A 22,678-nucleotide genomic window follows, 5' to 3' on the forward strand; every position below is an offset into this window, starting at 1 on the left:
CACCGCTGGAAGACTGCCAACCAGACAGACTCGGCCGCTGGATGCCTTGCCTGCTTGAAGCATCGGCTACACTCATCTTGGAAACAGCCAGGAACAAACCAAACAGAAACGAAAGGTCTCGTTAGAGCCGCGGTTCTGAGGGTCTCCGACAGCCGGCTTTAGTACCTCTCACACCCCGAGCCCAGCGCCCCCTCGCGGCGTTGAAAAAATAGCGGTGCTTCCATGCGCGACCTGCCGAGAGGGACAGAAGGAAGGGTTTCTTAGCGTTCTAACTCAACCGCAGGACCAAGGGTTTAGACCCGCGGAGGCCCTGACGTCAACGACGTTAGCGACGTTTTTTTTTTTTTTTTTCCAGCAGCATCTCAAGACGTTGCGTCCTCCTCTCCCCAGGTCTTCCACTCGCTTTCGCGGTGTGAAGTCGCGGTTTCTTTTTTTGATCCGGTAGAGGGAGGCGGCCGGGGCCTGCGGAGGAGAGTCTAGTGCGACTCTACGGCGCATTGCAAGATCGCGAAAACCGCTGTCGCACGGTTGTTGGAAGCAAGAGTGATACACGGATACGAATGCGGACGCGGATCTTATTTCTCAGGTCAGTCTGGAAGATTGAGCATGTGCGCGCGCGCATGCGCAGGATTGACAAAAAGAGTGCTAGCTGCGCGACGCTCTGATATAACCCTGCAGGAATGCTCAGTTTGCCCGAGAGAGCGCGCGTTTGTGTGTGTGCGTGTAAAGTCCCTTATACAGGGACCTTATGTGCGTGCGTTTAAGTATGTAGTTGGGTGCGGTGAGTCGTCGCTGACAACGACTGCGTCACGCTGCGGTTGAGAGGCGGTGACGATGACGTGTCTCTTTCTTTTCCTTTTTTTAATTCTAAATTTGTCGTGGTGCTCAGTTGGAAGTGTTTGTTTGCGCCGCGTCACGTCGCGTTGTGACTTCTCCCCTGTGGATCCCAACTATAGTCTTAACAGTCAGTGTGTGAGTGTGTTGTGCAACTACTTCGAAAGGTAAGTTGCTATTAATTATATCTCCATGGGGTTTTAAGTGGAAAAACCACGACATAATTATGAGGCGCGCCGTAGTGGAAGGCTCGGGGACTGCGACCGTCTCGTGTTCTTTAACGTGCGCTGACATGGCACAGTACGCGGGCCCATAGCGTATCGCTTCCACCGAAATGCGACCGCCGCTGCCGAGATCGAACCCGCGACTATCGGGTCAGCAGCCGAGCACGATTCGGTAAAGGGTTGACGGGAAGGCCACTGCGGGGCGTCAAGTTACCGGCTTGCGCTGTCTTCTTGCGTCAGCTTGTGGGCCAGTGCTGTTGTCAACAGCTTACATGAATGCGTTGTGATCGGTATTGATAACCTGACCACTATCAGAACTGCGTCAACGGTAAGTCGTTGTTTACGTCCTTCTTGACCACATGTCGTCCGCCGCGGTGGTACCGTGCTTACGGTGATCGGCTGCTGAGCCGAAAGTCACGGGTTCGATCGCGGCCGCGGCGGTCGCATTCATATGGAGACGAAATGCTAGTGTTCCGTATGCTGTGCGATGTCAGTGCACGTTAAACAACACTAGATGGTTTAAATTTCCGGAGCCCTCCACTATGGCATGCCGTGCCTCATTAATCATATGTTGGTTTTGGGACGTAAAACCCCAGATATTCCATGTCGGCCTTGCAGAAACGGAAGTAACGTGATGCGTACTGTTTCAGAAGCAGGAACTCTACAAAATGAGATAAGGCGGTGAACGTTGATAACTTTTACGGACCTACAGTCGCGATGAGGAGTTCAATTTTTGCTGCGCAAATGCTTTAGTCCGCATAACGAGAAGTCTTAATGCTGCAGGAAAGCTGAAGCGCTTGTTGCAAGTGAAGTGTCATTAGTTAGGTTATAGCCAACGTTTTCCGGAGCCTTTCAAACGGGCGTCTCCCGTTGCATTGAAGGACTCTGGTTAGGCTTAGGTCCCAGTTGACAGGTGCAGGCTGCCAGTATGCATAGGCGTGCGCAGGGTTCCCCATCAGGGGGGGGGGGGGGGGCAAAGCATCGCAGCGCCCCCCCACCCTCCTAAGTCAATGTATGGGGCAGATTTTGCGCCCCCCCCGTCTTAGGTGACTAGAAGGGTCAATGTACGGCGCAGATTTTGCGCCCCCCTCTTAGGTGATTAGGGGGGGGGGGCTGCCGCCTCACTTCCCCCCCCCCCTGCCCCCTCTGTGCACACGCCTATGCCAGTATGTGTACATGACGCTATTAGCCGGGTATTCTGCTGCCGTGAGATGTCAACTTGCAGTGGACAAATCGATTGTGCGATTATGGTTGTTTAGTAGCTGTGATGATTGCGTAAGTCGGGGGGTAACTTTTGCCGCGTCGCTACTGCTATAGAGCTATAGTTTCGACATTGACGTGTCGTTCTACCAGTGGCGTCATCGTGATGTGTATGGTGACGTCACGTCCGGAAGTTCCTCTGCTGCGTTGCTTAGGGTTAGGAAACGCGCACCTGCGCGGCCAGCACAGGGACTGCGGGGTGACTTCGCGGCTGATGGCGAGCGACTAAGACGCGATAAAGACAAACCTGGACGCTGTTGGGGTCGATCGCTCCAGCTGTTCGAGCCGTACCCGGCCAAAGGTAGATGGCTGCTCCCTGCAAGAAGTGAAAAATTCTCGTTTCTTTAGCCGTCGCATTTCAAGCCTTTCCATATTTTACGCAAGTTATATTACTAAGGAAGAAGCCTCATGGGTAAAGAAATCTGGCATGTGGAGGTGTCCGGGACACGAATATGGGGCCAGGAATCACGTCACCAAGTCATGTCGTCATCAATGTCGCCGTGTTATGACGTCATTCGGTGATGCCATGCTGTGATGTCATCGGAGGACATCGTCACTTGGTCAATGTCGGCGGTTCTCGGAGCTAGTGCAATACCGGGTGAGGCGCGGGAAGCTTTAAAAGCGGCTGTTGTGGATGACAACGCAATCAACTGAGAGCGTCAGAGTAAATTAAAGAGTACCCCGTGAGTGTATAGGCTTTCGCCTGCGCTTGCCTTAGCGTTAGCTAAAGGAAATATGAAATTTTCTTTAACCACGTGCCTTATGCTATTTCAGTCTCTGAGCGCACGGGCAGTAGTATTAGTCATCCTCGGCAAGTTGTTCGTCTATATGTGCGGAGCACAAAGACATTTTAGAGCGCAGCTCTTAGACGCCCGTTCCTGCGTTGAGCGGCGTCGCCGTCGCCGTCGGTGGCGTAACCGATAGACATGAAAAAAATAAAATGATTACAAAATACCCAAGATAGAATGAAATTTGAACCCGGGACCTCTGCGCGACAGTGGAGTATTCTACCACAAGCTACGTTGGTGCTCGAAACATTTGCAAAAAGACCCTATACAGGCGTCATGTCGGGCAAGGAATCGCGTTAACCTATGTAATATAGCGTGGCACAACAGTAAAATAACAACCAGTCATCACGCAATGCTAATTGCGCAACGGGTGTGTGGTTTAATGCTTCCCACCCACTGCAACATGTGTACACATTTACCAAGGCATCACAGATTTACTTAGCATTAGGGTTGTGCGAATATTCGAGTTTCGAATTCGAATCGAATCATACCTAATCGAATAATTCGATTCGACTTTCGAATAACTAGTATATTCGAAGTTTCGAATAGTTCCACAGGACGAATATCTAAAACGCGACAAACGTCAATGGTACAACTTTGTTAGGGTGGGGTGGCTAAAACTAACTCTAACGTCGTTACAGTGGGCCTTTCGTTAAAACTTTCACCGATATCCTGGTTCAGAAGCGAGCGCATGTTTATTTTAAAGCTCATTATCTCATTTCCACACGCCATGGCTCCAGTAAAGAAGGCCAGGGAACAGACTGGGACACTGTCGAACTGCTAGCGTCTAAAAATAACCAGCACACTGGGCTCAGACCTTATAGTCAAGAGGTTCAAAAGTGCTTCTATGAACCCCAGATCCCAAGAAATGACGATCCCTTGAAATACTGGAAAGAACATGGAGCTGCACTTTATCCAGGTATCGCAAAAATTGATTTGCGATTCCTTGCCATCCCTGCTACTGAGGTGCCCAGTGAGCGCACGTTTTCAACTGCAGAAGTAACACAAAAGGTGCTCAGTAGTTTCATCAACGGCACAGCCGTTGCACTCGGCGTTGTCGGCCATCTCTGTCTTAAATGAGTAGGCGTTGGTGAATGCCGCACCCAGGCGCAGACGGCACAACACTGTATCTTCCTCCCGGGAAAGACCAAGTAGTATCCGCAGTCGTAGAGATGGGTCGAGAGAATACAGTCGATGGTGTGTGAACTGTGATGTTTGCCACTTTTGCAGTGTCATGTTCTGCGCCAGCTTACTTAGGTATCAAGCCGCGTCAATCCTAGATAAGGGTATATAGAAACAAGGTTCGTCTCCACGACATACGCGAACGAGAGGCTTCACCTCAGCACTGCACTAAATCAAATAGACGGAAGCGCTTTCACTGTCGCGAAAATATTGGGACCATGGGGCTGCCCATCGCAGTTCCGAAAGGCAATTCGAAAGCGCTGTTGCGTTTTCTAAAGGATACCGGACTGATTCGCCGTTTATGATGTCAAACGCGGAATTGTTACGTCGGCTGAAAGAGTGACTTTTCTCTCCTCCTCTCTCTAACATTCCTTTCCCCTCCCCCTTTCCCCAGTGCAGGGTAGCCTACCGGGCTTAGCCCTGGTTAACCTCCCCGCCTTTCTTTTATTCTTATTCTCTCTCTCAACTGCAGCAAACACCTTAACAACACGGCGAAAGAGCCTGAAGCCAGGTCACGTAGAACATCTTGTGTTTATGCATGACAATTTGTAGTCTTTCGGTAGCAATCACTCACCGCATTATGTGCTCGAGGACACGAGCAGGTTTCATTACTTTGTTCTTTCTTTCAATTTCCAATAAAATCTCTTGTTTTCGATTCGGTATTTTTGGCCACTATTCGATTCTAGATGAAACTTCACTATTCGCACACCTCTACTTAGCATAAGAGGAAGAAAAAACGTTTTCGACAGGTGAAGCTGTCCAAGTGCGCATGCATCACAACCTAAGCAAAAATATAAGCTCCGCCTCCAGCCATCGCTGCCCCTCCCACAGAGAATTTGCCTAACTGCTCCGTCCAGTAGCACGTTCTTCGTCGTTTTCGTGAGCGCTTCAAGCGCTTCTCGATTATTTCGGATAGTTGACTGCCTCACACAGACAAACGTTTGTGTCGCTGGTTTTAAGTAAAAAAACGTGAACGTCCTGATGAATTTCGTGAGCGATGCTGACATCGCTGCTCAACCAAACGTAATGCTTTGAATAGTGACGACGAACTTTTAAATCATAATATGCGTAGTATTTACATTAGCCGAGAAAAAGTTTTAGTGGTTCCAGAGGAAACCATCTAGCACGATTATCTTTCACAGGCAGGCGCGCCATGGTTCTGTGGGCGGGGCTTACATTTTTTCTTAGGTTGTAACCAAAGGGTTTCCTTAATTCGTTGTAATCAGGTCAATAGACTGTGCTCAGCAAAGGATAATTCCACTTGTGCCTCTGTCCATGCAGGTTACCCTGGTAGCGCGTAACAAGGAACAGTGGCGCCCATGTGGCTACTCCTGGTAGCCGCCTCGGGCGTTGCCTTGCTCGTCTTCCGCTGGCTCCTGGACAGGTCCCGCAAGCCGAGGCGCGGCGACGGAGACCTGCCTCCCGGACCGCAGGGACTACCCCTGGTCGGCTACTCCCTGGGGCTCAAGCCCCTGGAGCAGCTGGATGCCCTCGCCCAAGAGTATGGACCCGTGTTCATGTTCCGCCTGCTCGGCAAGGACTACGTTCACCTCGGCTCGTACTCGGCCATCCGCGAGGCCTACGTCAAGCTCGGAGACTGCTTCGTGGGTAGACCGCGAGACTCCACTGCCATGGGCTACCTCCTTGATCACCAAGGTGAGCTATAAACGGTTCCGGGATTGCGATAGCAGCAGCAAGAGTTGTACCCCGAGAAACTTTCGTTCACTTCATTTATCAGTCTATAACACCGAAGCGGAAAGCTCGGAAAAATCCCGTTAGTCGCAAACAAAAATTATAGTCATCATGAACCGGCAAGCGATCTCTTCGTCCTCTTCTAAGTAAAATCCTTTTGGCAAAAATGTAAATCCGTACAGCACACGAACCCTCCAAAATCCAAATTGCTAATGTTCAAGCATAAATTTGCGTGCAGAATGACAAACTTTGTTGCGCTGTTGTAAAAATGACACTATCTTCACGCGCCTTGCGTGACTCTTCTGAAAAGCTCTGGTCAATAAAGAAATGTCGATCTTGTGTAGGTCTTGATGTAGTTCTAAATGCTGCGCTTAATGCAGCTCCAGTATACACTGAAACGTGAGGAAGTGCATAGCACCGGCAACCCATGCAGCGATTCCCTTGGCGCTTGCCACCGCATGGGGTAGGGAAAAGAGGTTCTTTCAAACGGCAACGTTATGTGGCATTTTGTTCATGCAAGCGTAGTTTCGTCGTCTCTGTACAGTGTAAGTTGTGATACATAGTCTCAGAAACGCGTATTTAAACGATGGCGAGTGATAGAGGCGAAAAATGCAAAGCACACTTCTAAGCACGCAGTTCATGCCTGAGACGCCAAAGTTATCAGTCTCAAGTGCTTTATTTTCGATACCCCTTGGAACAGTAGTATTATCTGCAACTTCGTGCTCTTCACGATTCAGCCGTATTTAGAAACAATAACTGTTGCCCAACTGCTATGACAATGCAGCTATGTGTGGCTGCGAACGCAAACCTTTTGTTTTGTTGCGAGAACAATTATATGGACTATCAGCTGATTTTTGCCGTCGCTGTCATGTCCCGGAAATGCGGAAATGTGTACACACACACACACATTATATATATATATATATATATATATATATATATATATATATATATATATATATATATATATATATATAAGCCACAAAGAAAAATAAATCAGAAGAAATTTCGTAGCGCGCGACCGGGGATTCGCACCTTCGCTCCGGCAGCGCTCCGCGTGAGACAATTGTGCCACGCTCCTTACGTCCTCCAGCATATACTGCGGCGAGCTATTTATATACACCATTTACCGCTGGTGGTACGCAGAGCTCGGAGGTGCTTCAGCGTGTTCACTCATATGCGAGGTGGCGCGAAGGGCGCGCTTTAGACGCGGCGGTAGCTAATATATATGCTATAGATACATCTGGTGTTGTGGAAACGAGACGAGGTGGAAGGACACGGGAGACACGCACAGTGTTGGAGTTAGGTGCCTCCTGGCCATGTCTATATTTATTATTTATTTTTATTAGGCTAGGACACCAATAGCGAGTCCACCCTGTACAAAGAGTGATTGGCCACACATATTATCATCATCAAAGGCTGTCGCCCCGCTCGAGTTTTGCAGGATTTGGGATGCGTGCGTCCAGCGTTTCTTGTAACGTTGCGCGCGTCCGATGCCCTACAGGGCGTGTTCGCCCGTGCTCGCACGCTTGTCTTCTGAGGGGAGGAGGATTGTACGTCTTGTGCTTTCACCGCAAAGTTTACGTTGAAGCACGATCACTGCAGCGGCCGCATTTGCGAAAGAAGTAAGCTGCTAGCTAGAAGAGCCAAAGTGGGGCTAGCTGGTTTTGCGTAGTCGACATTTAGAGCGCGCTGCTCAAACGCAAAGTAACAACTGTGACAATTGTTAGTACGCGCTCGTCCTGTGTTTACCTGTGTGTTCTTTTCGTGCATCCTTTGTGATTGAGTAGCACGCTGCAAGTTTCTAGCTGCTTGCCGTCGTTCGTGTGACATTCTAATTTGTTCCTATCGCATTCATTGCTTCGCCCTTGCTGCGAAACTGTGACCTTTTTTTTTTTCCTCGGAACATGGAATAATATTGCGGAACTGTCTTGAAGTGTCCGTGCACCATTGGCATAATGTACGAATGATGCGTGCCCACCGGAGCGTCACTCTTCGGTCATGTGTGCCTACATAATTTGCACCGATTATGCGCACTACCCCGACTTCACAGCAGAAATACGAAAATTGCAAGAGTTCTCAAATTTTCTGAGAATAATTCCTACCCAAATTCCTCCCGTGACCGTAGCCAGACAACACCTTCCATGACCGTAGAGGTTTCTCTGGCTAGAAAAAAACATTTGTCATCATACGCCAATACTATGCTGCTTTGGGCTTTTGCTTTCTGGATGTTGGAAAGTTATTTCGTTAGCAACGTGCACCTTTATAACTACTATAAAAGATGTACGAAAACTAAAATGTTTGAACGTACGATATGCATTTGATTCTACAGCGGAATAAGAGGCACACTCGATAAAGAATGACGTCAGTTACGGTGCAGCGGCCGCGTAAATTAGTAGGATGTGCTTACTTTTTCAAAATTATTTTACGTTTGCCGCGATGCGGTGTTTTGTTGCTCAGATTTCGAGGAAAAGATTGCATTTCATCCAAGGTTTTAAACCTCCTTGATTTCACCGTCCTGTTTGTTTAATGCAGTACCTGTAGTTGTCACTTGCCTCGTTTTTTAAGAAAAATAATGAAAAGTTGATCGTGTTTATTGGGGAAGCTATGGCAGCGGCCCAGACGGGCGTTATTAAAGGCTCTGTTATACTCCGACGTGCGTTCGCGTCAGCCCGCGGCTGCGGGAGTTGGCGACGTCAGGTTCGTCACGTTACGTTGACGCGAAAACAGAGCACTCTATACTCCCACTTGCGCGACGCAGTACGTCGCCTTGACGCATGCGCATTTGAACGCACTCGGCGTCGCTTCTTCACGAAGAGACGCAGACGGAGTGCAGTCTGGGTAACGTCGCCGGCGCGGATTGCAGCATGTCGCATCTCGCGCCGGCTGCAGCCGGGGCGCGCTGACGGACGCCGGACGCGTCGGTCGCGCCGCGCGTCGGACTATAGAGTGCTGCGCGTTTGCTAGCGTAGCGTCGCTGTGCCGAGCGTGCGCGCGCGTCGACGTTACGCTGGAGTATATCAGCCCCTTTAGCATCAACTCTTGGCAGCTTCAGAACATATATCTGTTCGAAAAGGGCTACCCCGCGTTGATTATACTCTTAATTTTTAGATGCGAAGCATCTTTCGGCCGAGTTCAATCCGGTGGTGGTGTGCGGCGTGACCACCCTTGCTGCGCATGCGCATCCTCCTCCCCCTGCTCTCCTCTCCTACGCATCTCTCTCTCACGCGCTTCATTAGAGAGTTTTAGTTTAGCGCGCGCAACGGCCTTGCACACGCAACGGGTGAGAGAGAGCAAGACTGCGCATGCGCTGAACCTAAGAGAGGTGCGTGCGTTTGCGCGCGCAAGAGATGCGCACGCTAGATCTCGGCGCTTACGTTGCGCCCGCTACGGTCGTTGCGTACCTTACGGGCGCTTCTCTCGCGAGATCTCGACCGGTCGAGACACGCAAAATGGCTGCGTCCGACAGCAGCACAAGCGGCACGGCGGTCATGGCAGCGAATAAATTCCGTGTCCATTTCGGAATTGCCCTCGATTTGGAGCTCCTTGCCTACGTGAGTAGCTTGAATCCGTTCGCGGACCCAGTGCAGTGGGCAGTGATCGCTGCAAAGATGCAGGAGATATTCGATGTCGTCGAGACTGCAGTCGCCCCTCAAAAGCCACCGCCCTCGGTTTGTGAGCATCAAATCGTCTGTCTTTTCCCATGAAACAATGGCCAAAAGGCGCTGATTCGAAAGGATGCTGGAAGGCATTTTTCCTCCCTCGCTGCTGCTCGCCTCGTAGAAGTCGTACCAACCGTCACCGTTCACCACAGATCACCTCAACAAAATTTGCGCCATCGTAAAATCTTGCCTTGTCTCGTGCCTTGACTTGTGTCAACTATGATCGGCTATTGTAGGTTATTTCTTAGCCACTAGATGGCGCAGAAAAACACGCCGAGACGAAGGTGCTGACGCCTACGCAGTCCACGTTTCGGTTGTTGCGTACGGTAAACTAAAAATGTAGGAGACAGCCTCAACTCTAACGTACGCAGCACGCAGGCCGTTGCGTACGTACAGATTTGCGCGCGCTAAACTAAAACTCTCTATTATCTCCTGCGAAACGCTGCGATGAGCGCTAGCGCATGCGCGTCCCCTCCCCCCCCCCTCTCTCCTCTCCTACGCTCCTCTCGCGCGCCTGTAGACCGCGTTCCCCGCTCGCCCTGTGACAATTAACGGCCAGGCTAGAGGAAAGACACGACGCGCGTAGCGTTCCTCTTCGCGTTCCACGACGCGAGGTCGGTAGCATGCCCGAGGTCGGTAGCACGCCCAGCGAACGCCAACGGAACGCGATCGTGCAAGTACTCCGGCTTCGCATCGCCTCATGGTCCCTTTTAGCGGGAGATTGTGTAATTTTTATTGCGATAGCAATTATATGGACAGTCTCGACCACTGACCTCCATTAAAAAGGCTGGACGGCGCATCCCCGCTCTGCAAGGCGGGCGCTTGTGAAGCCACCGGAAGGTCCCCTGTTTGTCCCGGAAGCCGGCGTCTTCTGTCTGTCTCAGTCGCGCAATTAAAATATTTTCGGGTGGCAGCTGTTGTCGTGATCGTTTCTATTTTTTATTTTTTCAAACTCTGCGATTACGCCTCACTTTAGACGCCGACGAACGCTACACGAAAGATGACAGACGCCGTGCCGACACCGTACGGTGGAGTGCTGCAACGTACAAAATGCGTAAAAAGTAATGTAACTTTGAGGTACTTACGCGTGAAATGTCTTCCGTGGCGACTTTTCCGGTTGATTCGTACAGTTTACTGCGCTACGGGCAGGTATTTCTTTAAAAAAATCACAGCATATCCACGGAGTGAATGATGATGAGTGGGCGAAGCTGTGGAGGTTCATCGGTAAACCGTGAATCTTCCGTGAATTCTGCCCAGTACATCATCACCGACGTGAGATCGGGCGCGTTTATACTAAAGGTTCGATGAGTTATGACGACTTGAAGCGCACTTTATTTTACATGTACGCTGTGAATTTTCATTGTTTAGAAAACCATTGCTCAGAAAACATCTGGCGTCTTTCGTTAAGCAGCTGGCGTCTTTTCGTTTTGCTTTAGAAACATCTGGCGTTCTTTCGTTTTGCTTTTACAAAACATCTGGCGTCTTTTGTTGGTTTATTTCATCAATCAACGGCGTTTTGAACAAAAATTTTATTGTTTAATCACGCACAGGAGAAATCTCACCAGGCACTACCTTGGAGGTAAAGAATGGCTGCTAATGGGAATGAGAGACAGAAGAAGTCGGCTTTTAGCTAACGCTGCGAATATTTTATTGTTCAACAACGCACAGGAAAAATCTCCCACCGGCACCACCTTGCAGGTCAAAGCGTAAGACTGGTTACATACTACGCTACGAGGGACGAACGGGTGCCGCTATAAGGAGCTTCGCCCCTAAAAAGAAGAGAAAAGCTCTCTTCCGGGACAAAAACGACGGCTTCCGGTGGCTTCACGCCCGCGTGCTCGATGCGCCATCCAGCTCCTCTTAGTGGAGATCAGTGGTCTCGACGGGTTTTTGCGGTTGCCGTCGCCGTCGCCGTCATGTCCTTCCGGTATGAAATTCAAATCGATAAAATCCCCCCCGCGCATCGTACGTTCTACCACGGCTAAAAGCGCGCGAGCGGGGACGACGAACGCGGCCGAAGCAGAGATCAAACAAGCCGTCCCGTTTTCGTCGCTGCCGTCGAAGCAGACAGGAAACGCCACCCTTCTTTAACGAGCATGAAAAAAGACGCGAGGGGGGGGGGGAGTGTCGCGCGAGGAGCAACTTTGAACTTTGAATCTAAGGACGCGGTCGCGATCGCTGGCGCGCGCGCTATCTCGAAAGCCATCACAGCGGGCGGCTCGTACTGGCCTGGTGTGCGACCGATGGCGACGCTGCAACACGGCGCCTGTATGACGTCAGAGCGGGGATTCGCGCGCTTTCGTCTGCGTGGGCCCAGCGCCGTGTTGAAACCACCGTTGTGGTAAATCTCTAAACAAATAAAAAGCATTTAAATTGGTTATCTTCCGTATGGTGGCTACTGACGCTGTTCGAACAACCGTGGGTCTGCTTTTAACGTTCATTTATAACCACAGCTCTTTGTTTCTTAGAACTGCGGCCGCTTGTCTCCGCGGCGAGTGCTGCGCGATGGTGATGTACTGCTCTGTGCCTCAGTGTACTTCGTCAGATCGTGAAAAGCTTTCACAACTATCCTAAGGACCTAAAGCTGAAGAAGTGGATAGTCAAGCTCAGAATGGGAAAGCGCCCCACGCCTTCATCGATTGTGTGCAGCAAGCACTTCGCGGACAGTGACTTCTTTTTTTTTTTCGAAAGTCTACCATTAGGCATAATATTTATTCAGAAATACACATATAAATTTGCTTCGTGTATGAAGTCCAGTAACGAGCGGTGGGGAGGTCCACTAATCCAGCGGTCAAGGTCGGGTGGTCGGCCAGGCCTGAGGCTACCCACCGTACGCGCCACTCTTAGGTAAGCTTGTGACCGCGTTTAAGCGCCTTGCCAACGCTTAATAGATGACTTACGCCATGGTGCGGTGCCGTCCCACAACCTGCCGCGAAGGCCCCTAGACAAGGAGCCGACGACGCGGCCTCCGAATCGCCTCGCAGGAAAGTTGCCTCGTGAGCTCAGCTGAGCGGCGCACGATATCTGAGACTACGGCTGCATTTGGAAGGTGTACATACGTATTTTACTTATGAAGGCAAGTGCGCGCATAGCCGACTGCTTATCATAAATTCATAAGCGAAACCTGTTGCCGCTGTTTGGTGCACATTCTCTAAAAGTTTTCACCTGAGGCAGTGCAGACGCTTTTTTTAAAAGCGAAGCTCTTTAAGCTTTTCGTTAGGCTGCGTGGCGTGAAACTCGAGCCAGCTTGCCTTTGCCACGTTAATATCTGTGGCCCTGTGCGTGGTATAATCAGCGATTAACTATTTGTTATATTCTAATACCCATGCGACGGCCCTGTGCGGTGTTAACATGAACTACGACGTAAAATCGTTCTCACTGAACCAACATTACGGGACAAACTGCGATCATGGGCATCGGCAGGGTGGTGTGCAACAAGGCGGCACTTGCGCGCTTGTTTGCAGGACGAGAGCTGCGACGGTGATGCGATCTCCGTTGACGGCCTCGACCACGCATTCAACAACGTGACCTGCGTGGTACACCGCCTCGCCCTCGATGAGGCACCGCGACCTTTCACAAGCTTAATCTACATACTTGTAGATGCTGGAGAACGGCACGCTTACTGAAATGTCGGAAGAAACACCCAAGCTAATTAGTATCGTATGGCGGAAACAAGATAACGAGCGAGAACACTCACACATAGTTTCACTTTCTTACCAGCAATGCGGTCGGTGGCATCGGCGCACTCGTCGGCCATCCGGGGGATTTCTTGGCCCTGTCGATTGGGCCGCAACTAAAACAAGTTCAAGATTACACTCGAAAACATTCGTTGCAGGCGTTAGTTGACCGTCGCGAGGCTGTTCGTTCGACAAATTTCCCGCCTGAAGCAGACGCTCCGCATACAGGAGCAGCGGCTACTGCAGCGCGGTTGAGAGCGGAGTCCCCGCTCTGACGTCACACGCGAGAGGGCGCCACCCCAAGATCTCGAGGCCAATACCTTTCTACGTGCTGCGCTCTCAACACGAAGTGACTATGCGGAGAGCATGGCTCCCAGGAGCGGCCGTATTCTCTTACACCAGCGTTTTGTAGTTACGCGAGATCGGATACAAAACAGTTAGCTGCCAGCCTCACTTAAATTTGTTGCTATCGCATTCATTGCTTCGCCTTTGCGGTAAAACTGTGACTTTTTCAATCCACGGGCGCCGCCATTTTGACTTTCTCTAAACCCCTGTGTCCTGCGCGAGCTGGATAGCTAGTTAAAAGGGGCCCTGGACCACTTTTTGTAGTAATCATCAAATGACCTACGTACCGCGGAGTTTATTGCCTCCCGAATCCATTGCCGCAGAAATTTCTCGAGCCCGTCAGAAACGAGTGCAGTTACACGGATTTGTCGCGCGCTCGAGTATTTGGGGAGTATTTCTGCCACACAACAATAATCGTCATCTGGCTTGCTCGAGTGTCCTTTCTCGAAAACCCAGCTCTCGTCACTTTCCTATCAATAATGCTATGTCACGCTGATAACGCGCAGGTCGTTCGTGACCGGGAAGTACCGGGGCCGCGGTGATAAGGCGAGGTGGATGATGATTATAGTTGTGTGGCAGAAATACTCTCCAAATACTCGATTTTTTCTTAGAGTGTTGAAACGCCTTCTCTCTTCTCTCGTCCCGACGAACGCGGTAGAAGCTTCACAGGGAGGGATGGCACGGAGGGAAAAAGAGTTACGTCAGCGTGCGTCACAGTGACCTTGAGCGCGCGTGATGAAATGTGTTAGCCCTCTCCCGTTGTGATTCCTGTGCGCAAGTGTGGCTCATTGTGTAACGTTAGCAGGCTATGGAGTGCGGCGCCGGCAAGTGGCGGCACCCCGTGGCAAGAAGCGCGTCTGATACAAACGCCGCTCTTGACTTATGTCGGACATATCTGCTGTTCGACGTCACACAGCAGGCGCCGGCAGCTCCAAAGAGAGTGAGCACTGTGTCCTGACCATAAAACTGTGGTCACAGTGCAAAACAAATGAAGAGAGGAGGGGAAAGGAGCAAGGCTGTTTTGCGCTAAGTGGTCATAGTTTTATAGTCAGTACACAGTATGAACTCACTAGCCCAACGGCAAGTGCTTGTGGAGAGCGAGCACGGGCCTCTGTACGAAAAGAGGGTGCACCTGAGGAAATGTCAACTTCGCGCTTCGCTTCTAAACGCTCCTTGCCGAGCGCCACTGCAAGATTTGGCTGAGTTGTTCATAGCGGTGTCAGCTTTCCGCAGGATGTGTTTTTTTTTTTCACCAAGCCCGAGTGTGTGATTCGCGACTCGTTTAATCATACAGAGAATTAACCGTATCTCTTAATTGCATGTATACGCATGTCATTCGGAGCAGTATTCCCTTTCGAATGCAGAGCCTTTAATGAGAACCAATAGACAATCAAGCCGACGAAAGCATAGGGGATGTTATTTGTGTTAATTGCGACATAAGTGTGGCGAAATTAGAGTGGACGAAAAGACAACTTGCCGTCGGCCTAGACCGAACCTGCAACCTTCGAATGACGCATCCGATGTTCTACCAATTGAGCTAAGGCGGCGGTCGTGCTCCCGCGCACTTTATCGGGTATATCGGTTTATCGGGTATAACGCAGATAAACCCGATAATGTGGATGGGAGGACGACCGCCGGCGTAGCTCAATTGATAGAACATCGGATACATTATTCGAAGGTTGCAGGTTCCGTCCCTGCAGTTAATGCGGTTTTGCACTGCCTCCAGGATCGGAGGCATTGCAAGCTTTCTGTACCTTTTAGCAGAACTTGTTGGTGAGCTAGTTGGTACATAAATTCGCGAAAAACCTAGACGCCTAAGCACCAACAGCAGAAGAAGATCATGGAGGCAGTGCAGAGCTTCACCTGGTTTTTCACTGCCTCCGCGATCGGCCCACCTTTGACCAAGCGAAGATATCATGTGAAGACGCCACAATGATGACGTCACATTATGTGAGGTCATATCACATCACCATGACGTCATCATGACGTAACAATGTTTGTGATATGTGACGTCATCAAACGTAATGCGGTGATGTCATCAAGTGATGACGATTTTTTGCATCCCTCGTGCTGACGCCGCCGACGGTCAATTCTCTCGTTTCATGAGGCATCTAAGGATTTTAGGCTTTCACCTTACAAAACGAGCCCTTAGATTCCCCTTCTTTCGTTCTTTCAAACGCAGGTATCTCGAATAGCGAAGGTCACGAGTGGACGGAGCACCGGCGCTTCGTGCTTCACACTCTGCGGGACTTCTGCTTCGGCAAGCTCAGCGTTCTCGACCGAGTCCAGGACGCGGCACACCGACTGGTCGGTGGAGTGGCGGCCCAGAGCGGTCGCCCTTTCGACCCGGAGCCGCTGATCTTCGAGGCCGTGGTCGCCACCATGGCCGGACTCTTGTTCGACGTCGAGTACGAAGACGAACAAGGCGCGGACAACAACGCGTCGCCGTCTGCTGCACCCAGAGCAGGCGACAAAAGTAACGAGAACGAACAACAGCAGACGGATGGAGGGGCAGTGCCAGCAGACGACGCGACGAAAGCAGAAGACAGACGAGACGTGGCTCCGGCCGACGTCGAAGACGAAGCCGATCTGGCCCGTCTGGTTCGCCTGGTTGCCAAGGCGACGCCGTTGCTCAACAATGACGTACTGCCGCAGCTGTGGACGTGGTGAGTGAGGGCGTCGTGTGCGCCCGCTGCGCTGTCAGGCACGCGGACCGCTTGCCAACTCTCCGCGTGTTGGCAACAGTTCGCTAATGCGCACGCGCACACCTATGCGCATGCGCGCAGCACGAAAACGCGTAATACCCGCACACCAAGGGCGCTATTCTGTACATTGTCAAATTCCGCCATTGGTCAACTCTGATTGGCCCAGTGGGCTGCTAGGGCTTCTCTGATTGGCTTAAATTTCGAAGTCTGACAACATAGCGGAGTGCTTTGGTTTGGGCAAGTTGGTGCGACATCTGCAAAGTTAAACAGCACGAATGACGAGGACGCAAGAAGCATGAACACAGCCGCTTAGCTTTGCGTTTAACTTTGCCGTTTAACTTTGGGGAATTTTGGTGTCCAAAATCTCACCCCAGGCAGGCACACACACTAGAGCTGTGCACGGGCCGTATTTCCGAGCCCGAGCCCGGCCCGGGCCCGCTGACTTTGTCGAAAGCCCGCCCGCGCCCGACGGCAAAGGGCTGCGAGCCCGCCCGGCCCGGCCCGACGTACAATAACACAATCCCGGGCCCGGCCCGGCCCGGCCCGGCCCGGCCCGGCCCGGCCCGGCTTTTTGTAGGTTCGCTGCGAAAACAAAACATCGTTTTCCAGTAATTGGGCATTTCATTGAGCATATCAAATATGATCAAACGACACACGGCGAACAGTCTCTATTACACAGATTACAAACTGTCGTGCAAAAACAGCAAGCAGTCCAACGATTCCGGCTTCAACGGCGAAGTGCGGCGCTTTCGCATTATGTAGCCTGCCGAACTGAAGTTACGTTCGCTGCTCGTCGCCGGAATTGCTAATATATTTTTTGCCAGCCTGGCAAGCTTGGGATATCTCTGCTGCTTGTTTTTCCAGAAGATTAAAACTTCAGATGGACAATAGGGCGATTCCATAGAGAGATAATCGGAGAGCTCATTTTTTTGTAACTGCTACATTCTCACCACTGTCGCTCCACTCGCTGAACAATTGCATTGGAAAGGAAAAGCGGTAAAGGGCGGTCGCGGAAAAGGCGCTGTATGCGTGCTGGAAAACGATTCCCGCTCATTCTCTATATTTCGGGCTTGAGTCGGGCTGTGCGCCGGGCCCGAGCCCGGCCCGCTAAAACTCCAAGTAGCCCGAGCCCGGCCCGGGCCCGAGGTGAAAATACGTCGGCCCGCCCGAGCCCGGCCCGCGGGCCGGGTCGGGCTCGGGCTTTCGGGCTACCCGGAGCCCGTGCACACCTCTAACACACACATACACATCACACGCGTGAACGTATGCACACTAATTTGTCTGAGAGGTTATCAGCTGTATAACTATGGAGTACGTAAAGTTGACTTCACCTCGCGAATACCATTGATGTAGGAAAGCCAGCTTCAACGACCACTTGCAATTCGAGACAGACGAAAGCTGGGCGATGCACTCTCACAAGTAGGGAACTCTTTCGAGCTGGCAGCTGACTTAAAAGGACATTAAAGAGAAAAAACGATTTTTCTCGTATTAGAAAATTACTCTTACAGGATACCAAGGACATCACGCTCGCCGCGAGAAGACGCTTGGTTAGCGAGTAAACGCGCAAAAAGAAAATACGCGTGGCGATGCCACATTGAAGTTGCCGTACCAGTCGCCATGATGTTATAGATTTTGACGGCGCCTAGTAAGGCCTACGTTGTTCCTAATCGGTAAAAATGAAGTACATTGCTTCCTGAGGGAGCCAGAGAGTTCACAAACCAAGTTTCAGGAAATTTCGTTGAGCAAATGCGGCCAAAATGCTAAAGAACATTTTGAAATCCGTGACGTCAACATCGGAGATTTTGACGGGAAATTTAAAAGCGATACTTTTGACACTGGTATTATCATATTAACGAACCTATGGTGGTGAAATTAACGACACTGGAGTTTTCAGAGTATAATTTACCAGTCTAAACTAAATTATTGTTTCGCCTTAGTGACCCTTTAACTGCGAAACTATGGAGGGCGAAATGTTGACTTCCCCCCGTGAGTACCGTTGTTGCAGAAAAGCGAGCTTGACATTCGAGAGCGCCGTATGCGGGCGATGTACTCTCGTATGCAGGGACATCCTTTTAGCTGATAGCTTACTTAAATGAACACTAGGACAAACTCGGTTACAACCTAAGCAAAAAGTCATCTGAAACTCTCGATAAGTGCTTGGCGTTACAAATATGAAGATGTGGTGTGGGACGGAGCACTTATGCAAATTTTCTGTGGAAGGGACATTAGTGACGGTTTGAGGCGGAGCTGTCATTTTTTTTTTCTTAACTTGAAACAGAGTATGGCCCTGTACGTAAGACAATCGCTTTCGGAACGTGGGGCCCTGAGTTTGAAAGCCGGAACCACCCAGAAAATGTAGTTTTACATTTTCTTGGCGAAAAATTGGCCGCGTATCTGCGTGCTTCGCTGCAAATGTCGTCGATAGACGATAGTCTTCTGCCGTCCGTACTACATGAGTCCTCCTCCTCTGTGTTGAATCGCCGCATCTGGCTCATAGCGTCGCATTTTCAGCGCAGCCTAAGAAACACTAGGGTCTTTAGAATTACGTATGTATGTATTTTCTAGTAAAGGAACACACCACCTAATACTTACGCATTAATGTTGCGCCTCAGATATGCGTAATATTTGCTTTTTGATCGACAATGTTCACAAGTATGAACGCAGCTACCAGTTCAAGATGGCTGGGCGTTCAGCAAGTGCTTAAACTTTGGCCGGGTGGCTGAATCGTGCGACAGACAGACAGACAGACAGAAAGACAGACAGACAGACCAGAATTTCTGCCTTCAAGTATCCCAAGAAAGACTATCGTCTAAAATGTAGTTTCGTACATCTGTTTCTTTGGATAGATTTGTCTTACTTGACTGAGATACAAGCGGACGGACAGCTATCTCGTTGAGTCGGCACAGCAACGCTTGCGCATGTAAAATGAATAATTTCGCCGTTGGAATCACGCTGTATACTGCAACGATCATTGAGAATAAAGGCTGCTGTGTTCCACCTGGTGCCAAGAACAATTATTGCCTGAGCAAATGAAGCACTAACCGTAAGTTTCTCCTCAAAGTGTGCTTTGTTGTAAAAAGGCCGGAGCAGAAAAAAAAGAACAAATAGACGGTGCCCTCACCTGGCGATTTAGAGGGACACTAAAGAGAAACAATGAATTTTTTTACTTTGATAAATTGTACTCTAAGAACTCTAATGTCTTTAATTTCACCATTGTAGGTTTATTAGCAGAAGAGGAAATTATGATCAAAGTTTAGTTTTTAAATTTCGCGGCGAAATCTTCGCGCGTGACGTCACGGATTTCAAAGCGCATTTTTCGTACTTTGGCGACGTTGGCTCGATGAAATTTCCTGAAACTTGGTGTGTGAAGTCTATGGCCCCACCAGAGGGCAATATACTTCAAGGTTTCTGATTAGGAACTACGTAATATATGAGCTAGCAGACGTCGTCAAAAATCTATGACGTCACGGCGACTGGTGCGGGAACTTCAACGTGTCGTCACCGCCCGCTTTTTGTTCTTGCGCGTTTTCTTGCTTACCGAGCGTCTTCTCGCAGAAAGGTTGGTGGTTTTGGTATTGTGAAAGAATAATTTACTAATACGAGAAAAATTGTTTTTCTTCCTTCGTGTCCTTTTAAGTGCGGAGGGCGTATCAGCGACGGCTCCATGTTTCTCACCACGGGATCTTGAGCAGGTCATTCAAGGCAACTCGTAATCAAGAGGAAGCAATCTTCTTAAGTTTCCGTTCTAGCTGAAAGAGCTGAAGGGCAAGCTTAAAACTCACGTGGTCCCCTACGCATTCCACACTCTAAAAAGTTTTCGGGAGCAACTGCGCAGTTCATCCGAAAAAGGGCGCTTTACTCCCTCGAAGGACGAACTGCAGAAGCATGCGTGCCGTGCGCAAAGTTCGGAGGGTAACTGCTTGGTCCTTCGTCAAAATGAGAGGAACGGGAGGACGAATGGCAACACTTACTCCCGCATGCCTCGAGAAGGAGAGGGAGGGACGCGGGGGTGAGGGGGTGAGCGGGTAGATCTCCTTTCACTACTGAGCATATTTTCACGTTAAGTGCATTGCGAAGTGCCAGTTCCTGGAAAATGTATATTAGTGGCCGTAACAATGCTCGTTCGTTTCTTGTAAGCAATAAGTGGATGAATAAATAACTAAAATAAAATTGTTAAGAGAGATGACAGGATGACCTTTATTGAACGGTAAAGGTATACGCCCTGTGCTGTGCATTAAGGCGACTGGAAGGCGAAAACCATATTCTTCTTTTCCTTCTCCATTGATCTCGCCCTCTCCTGTCATCATGTGACGTCACGTGATCTGACGTCATAGTGATGTCATGAAGGCGTCATAAGGTGACTTCATTACATCATGACGTTTTGCATCACTCGTATTGACGCCAACGGTCGCTTTTTGCGTTTGATGAGTCATCTAAGGCTTTCGTTCTGAGTGTCCATTCGCCTTATGCCTATGAAGACTAGAAGGCGAAAGACACGTTCTTTTGCTTATTCTTAGTGTCAATCAATTGTATTTCGCGCTGCCTCCGGGATCGGCCCATCTTGGAACAAACGACGAGGCTGTGTGACGACGCCGTCATGTGACGTCGTGCTGACGTCACTAATTTTGTCTATATGTGACGCCACAGAGACAGGTCACAATGACGTCGTCTTTCATCGCGTAATTTTCGCATCGTTCGCGTTGGCACCGACGGTCACATTTAGCGTATGACGAGCCGTCTCTATTATAGCTTCACACATTCGTGGTACATGCGGCACCATTTGGCTGGAAATGTATCCGAATGTGTCCGAATATCGTTCGGCTAAGCTGAGTTGCTTGCAATGCCCCGTCCATGACGTATCTGCCAATGACTGAAGGTTTAAATCGTTTCCTTTCCTTTTAACTTGCGAAACATGACAATGTCTATATGAAGGACGCGTGCTCTGATCAAGGATGTCAAGAAGTGCCTTGATATTAGCAACGGCGAATAATGGCTTACAGCAATGTTTCTCGAAAACCGCAGAAATAACTGTGGATTCTGTGGAATGGGTGCAGGATGGTGGTGGCGCTTCAACTGGCTTCAAGCGAAGCAGTCGCAAGGTATGTTGCTATGGTAGAGGGCGCTCTCAATCTTTCAGTTTTCAAGGGCACCTCACCAGGTTTGGCAATTTTGAGCTGACGAGCGCAATGCACACACTGAGCGTTCACGATCACGTCTGCCAAAATTTGCAGTGCTACGCGCCGCGGAAATGGGTCAGATTTCAAGCTGTACGCTGCTTGCCCTCTCGCGGGCGCACGCCCAGAGAATGAGGGGATGACGTACACGGTGGAATGGCCCTACGTAGATGGTAGTGCTGTGACGTCGCTCCTCTACGTAGACGACTGTGCTCTGACGTCGCCAACAGTAGCACGTGACACTGCGATAATTATTTAACGCGACATGTGTAGTTTGTGAAGCGAGATGCGGGACTAATCTGCATTCGTTTCGCATGCGTTCGTGTTCTCGCGGTTTGCGCGTCGAGCAGACGCCAGCCCTGACAACGAAAATAATTTTTTGACGCGTTCGAGCACTCATTAGGCTCATTTATTGAGAACTCTGAACTCTAATGTTAATGGAGAACTCTAATGTTAATTTCGTCACCATAGGTTTATTATTAGAGCAGAAAATCGAGGTCGAATTTTCATTTTTAAACTTCGCGCCGAAATCTCCGCGCGTGTACCTAATAGACGCCGTCAAAAATCTACTGCGTCGCGGCGTCTGGTGCGGGTTCAAGGTGGCGTCGCCACCCGCCGACTGCTGACTCGAAGGTCGCGAGAGCGAATGACGGTCACGGCGGCCGCGTTTTCGGTGGAGGCGGAAATGCTTGGACACCGTGTACTAGCCAAGTACTAGCTGTGCGATGTCAGAGAACGTCAAAGAACGCCAGCTGGTCGAAATCTCCGGAGAGAGAGAGATAAAGGCGAAGGAAAGGCAGGGAGGTTAACCAGGTTATACCCGGTTTGCTACCCTACACGGGGGGAGGGGAAAGGGGAGAAAAGATGTTAAGTTAAAAAGGTGCGAAGAGCGACGCAGCAATACTAACCCTGGAGTTTATATCTTCATATTTCTTGAGATTTATTGGATGGAACAACCGATTTTCGTGGCCTACCCCAAGCCAACATGGCGGTTTTCAATATTGAATGCATTAGCGACGCTAGCTGAACTCCGGCACCGTGGACCGTTAGGTAGCACGGAACTGTGTGCACCGTCTGTGCTAATAAGTTTTTCTAAGCACAGCACTGAACTTCTCAAATCCCGGTATTTGTTCAT

General features: G+C 50.1%; 1 protein-coding gene across 2 annotated transcripts in view; it reads left to right on the forward strand.

Annotated features, from left to right (window-relative positions):
• Positions 1-414: 414 nt before the first annotated feature.
• The window catches only part of LOC119374231 (cytochrome P450 2C13, male-specific), a 32,973-nt gene continuing 10,709 nt past the window's right edge, over positions 415-22,678 (forward strand). The window contains exons 1-3 of one of the 2 annotated variants that reach the window (XM_037644311.2): positions 415-586; positions 5,570-5,944; positions 15,847-16,330. In XM_037644311.2, coding sequence (XP_037500239.1) covers positions 5,608-5,944; positions 15,847-16,330 — 821 coding nt within the window. In that variant the 5' untranslated portion in view covers positions 415-586; positions 5,570-5,607. Of the gene's footprint in view, positions 587-882; positions 1,002-5,569; positions 5,945-15,846; positions 16,331-22,678 lie in introns of those variants that run through there. The other variant, XM_037644312.2, reaches the window with a different exon arrangement.

This window comes from Rhipicephalus sanguineus, chromosome 11 (assembly GCF_013339695.2).
Source record: "Rhipicephalus sanguineus isolate Rsan-2018 chromosome 11, BIME_Rsan_1.4, whole genome shotgun sequence".
NCBI classification, from domain to species: Eukaryota; Metazoa; Arthropoda; class Arachnida; order Ixodida; family Ixodidae; genus Rhipicephalus; species Rhipicephalus sanguineus.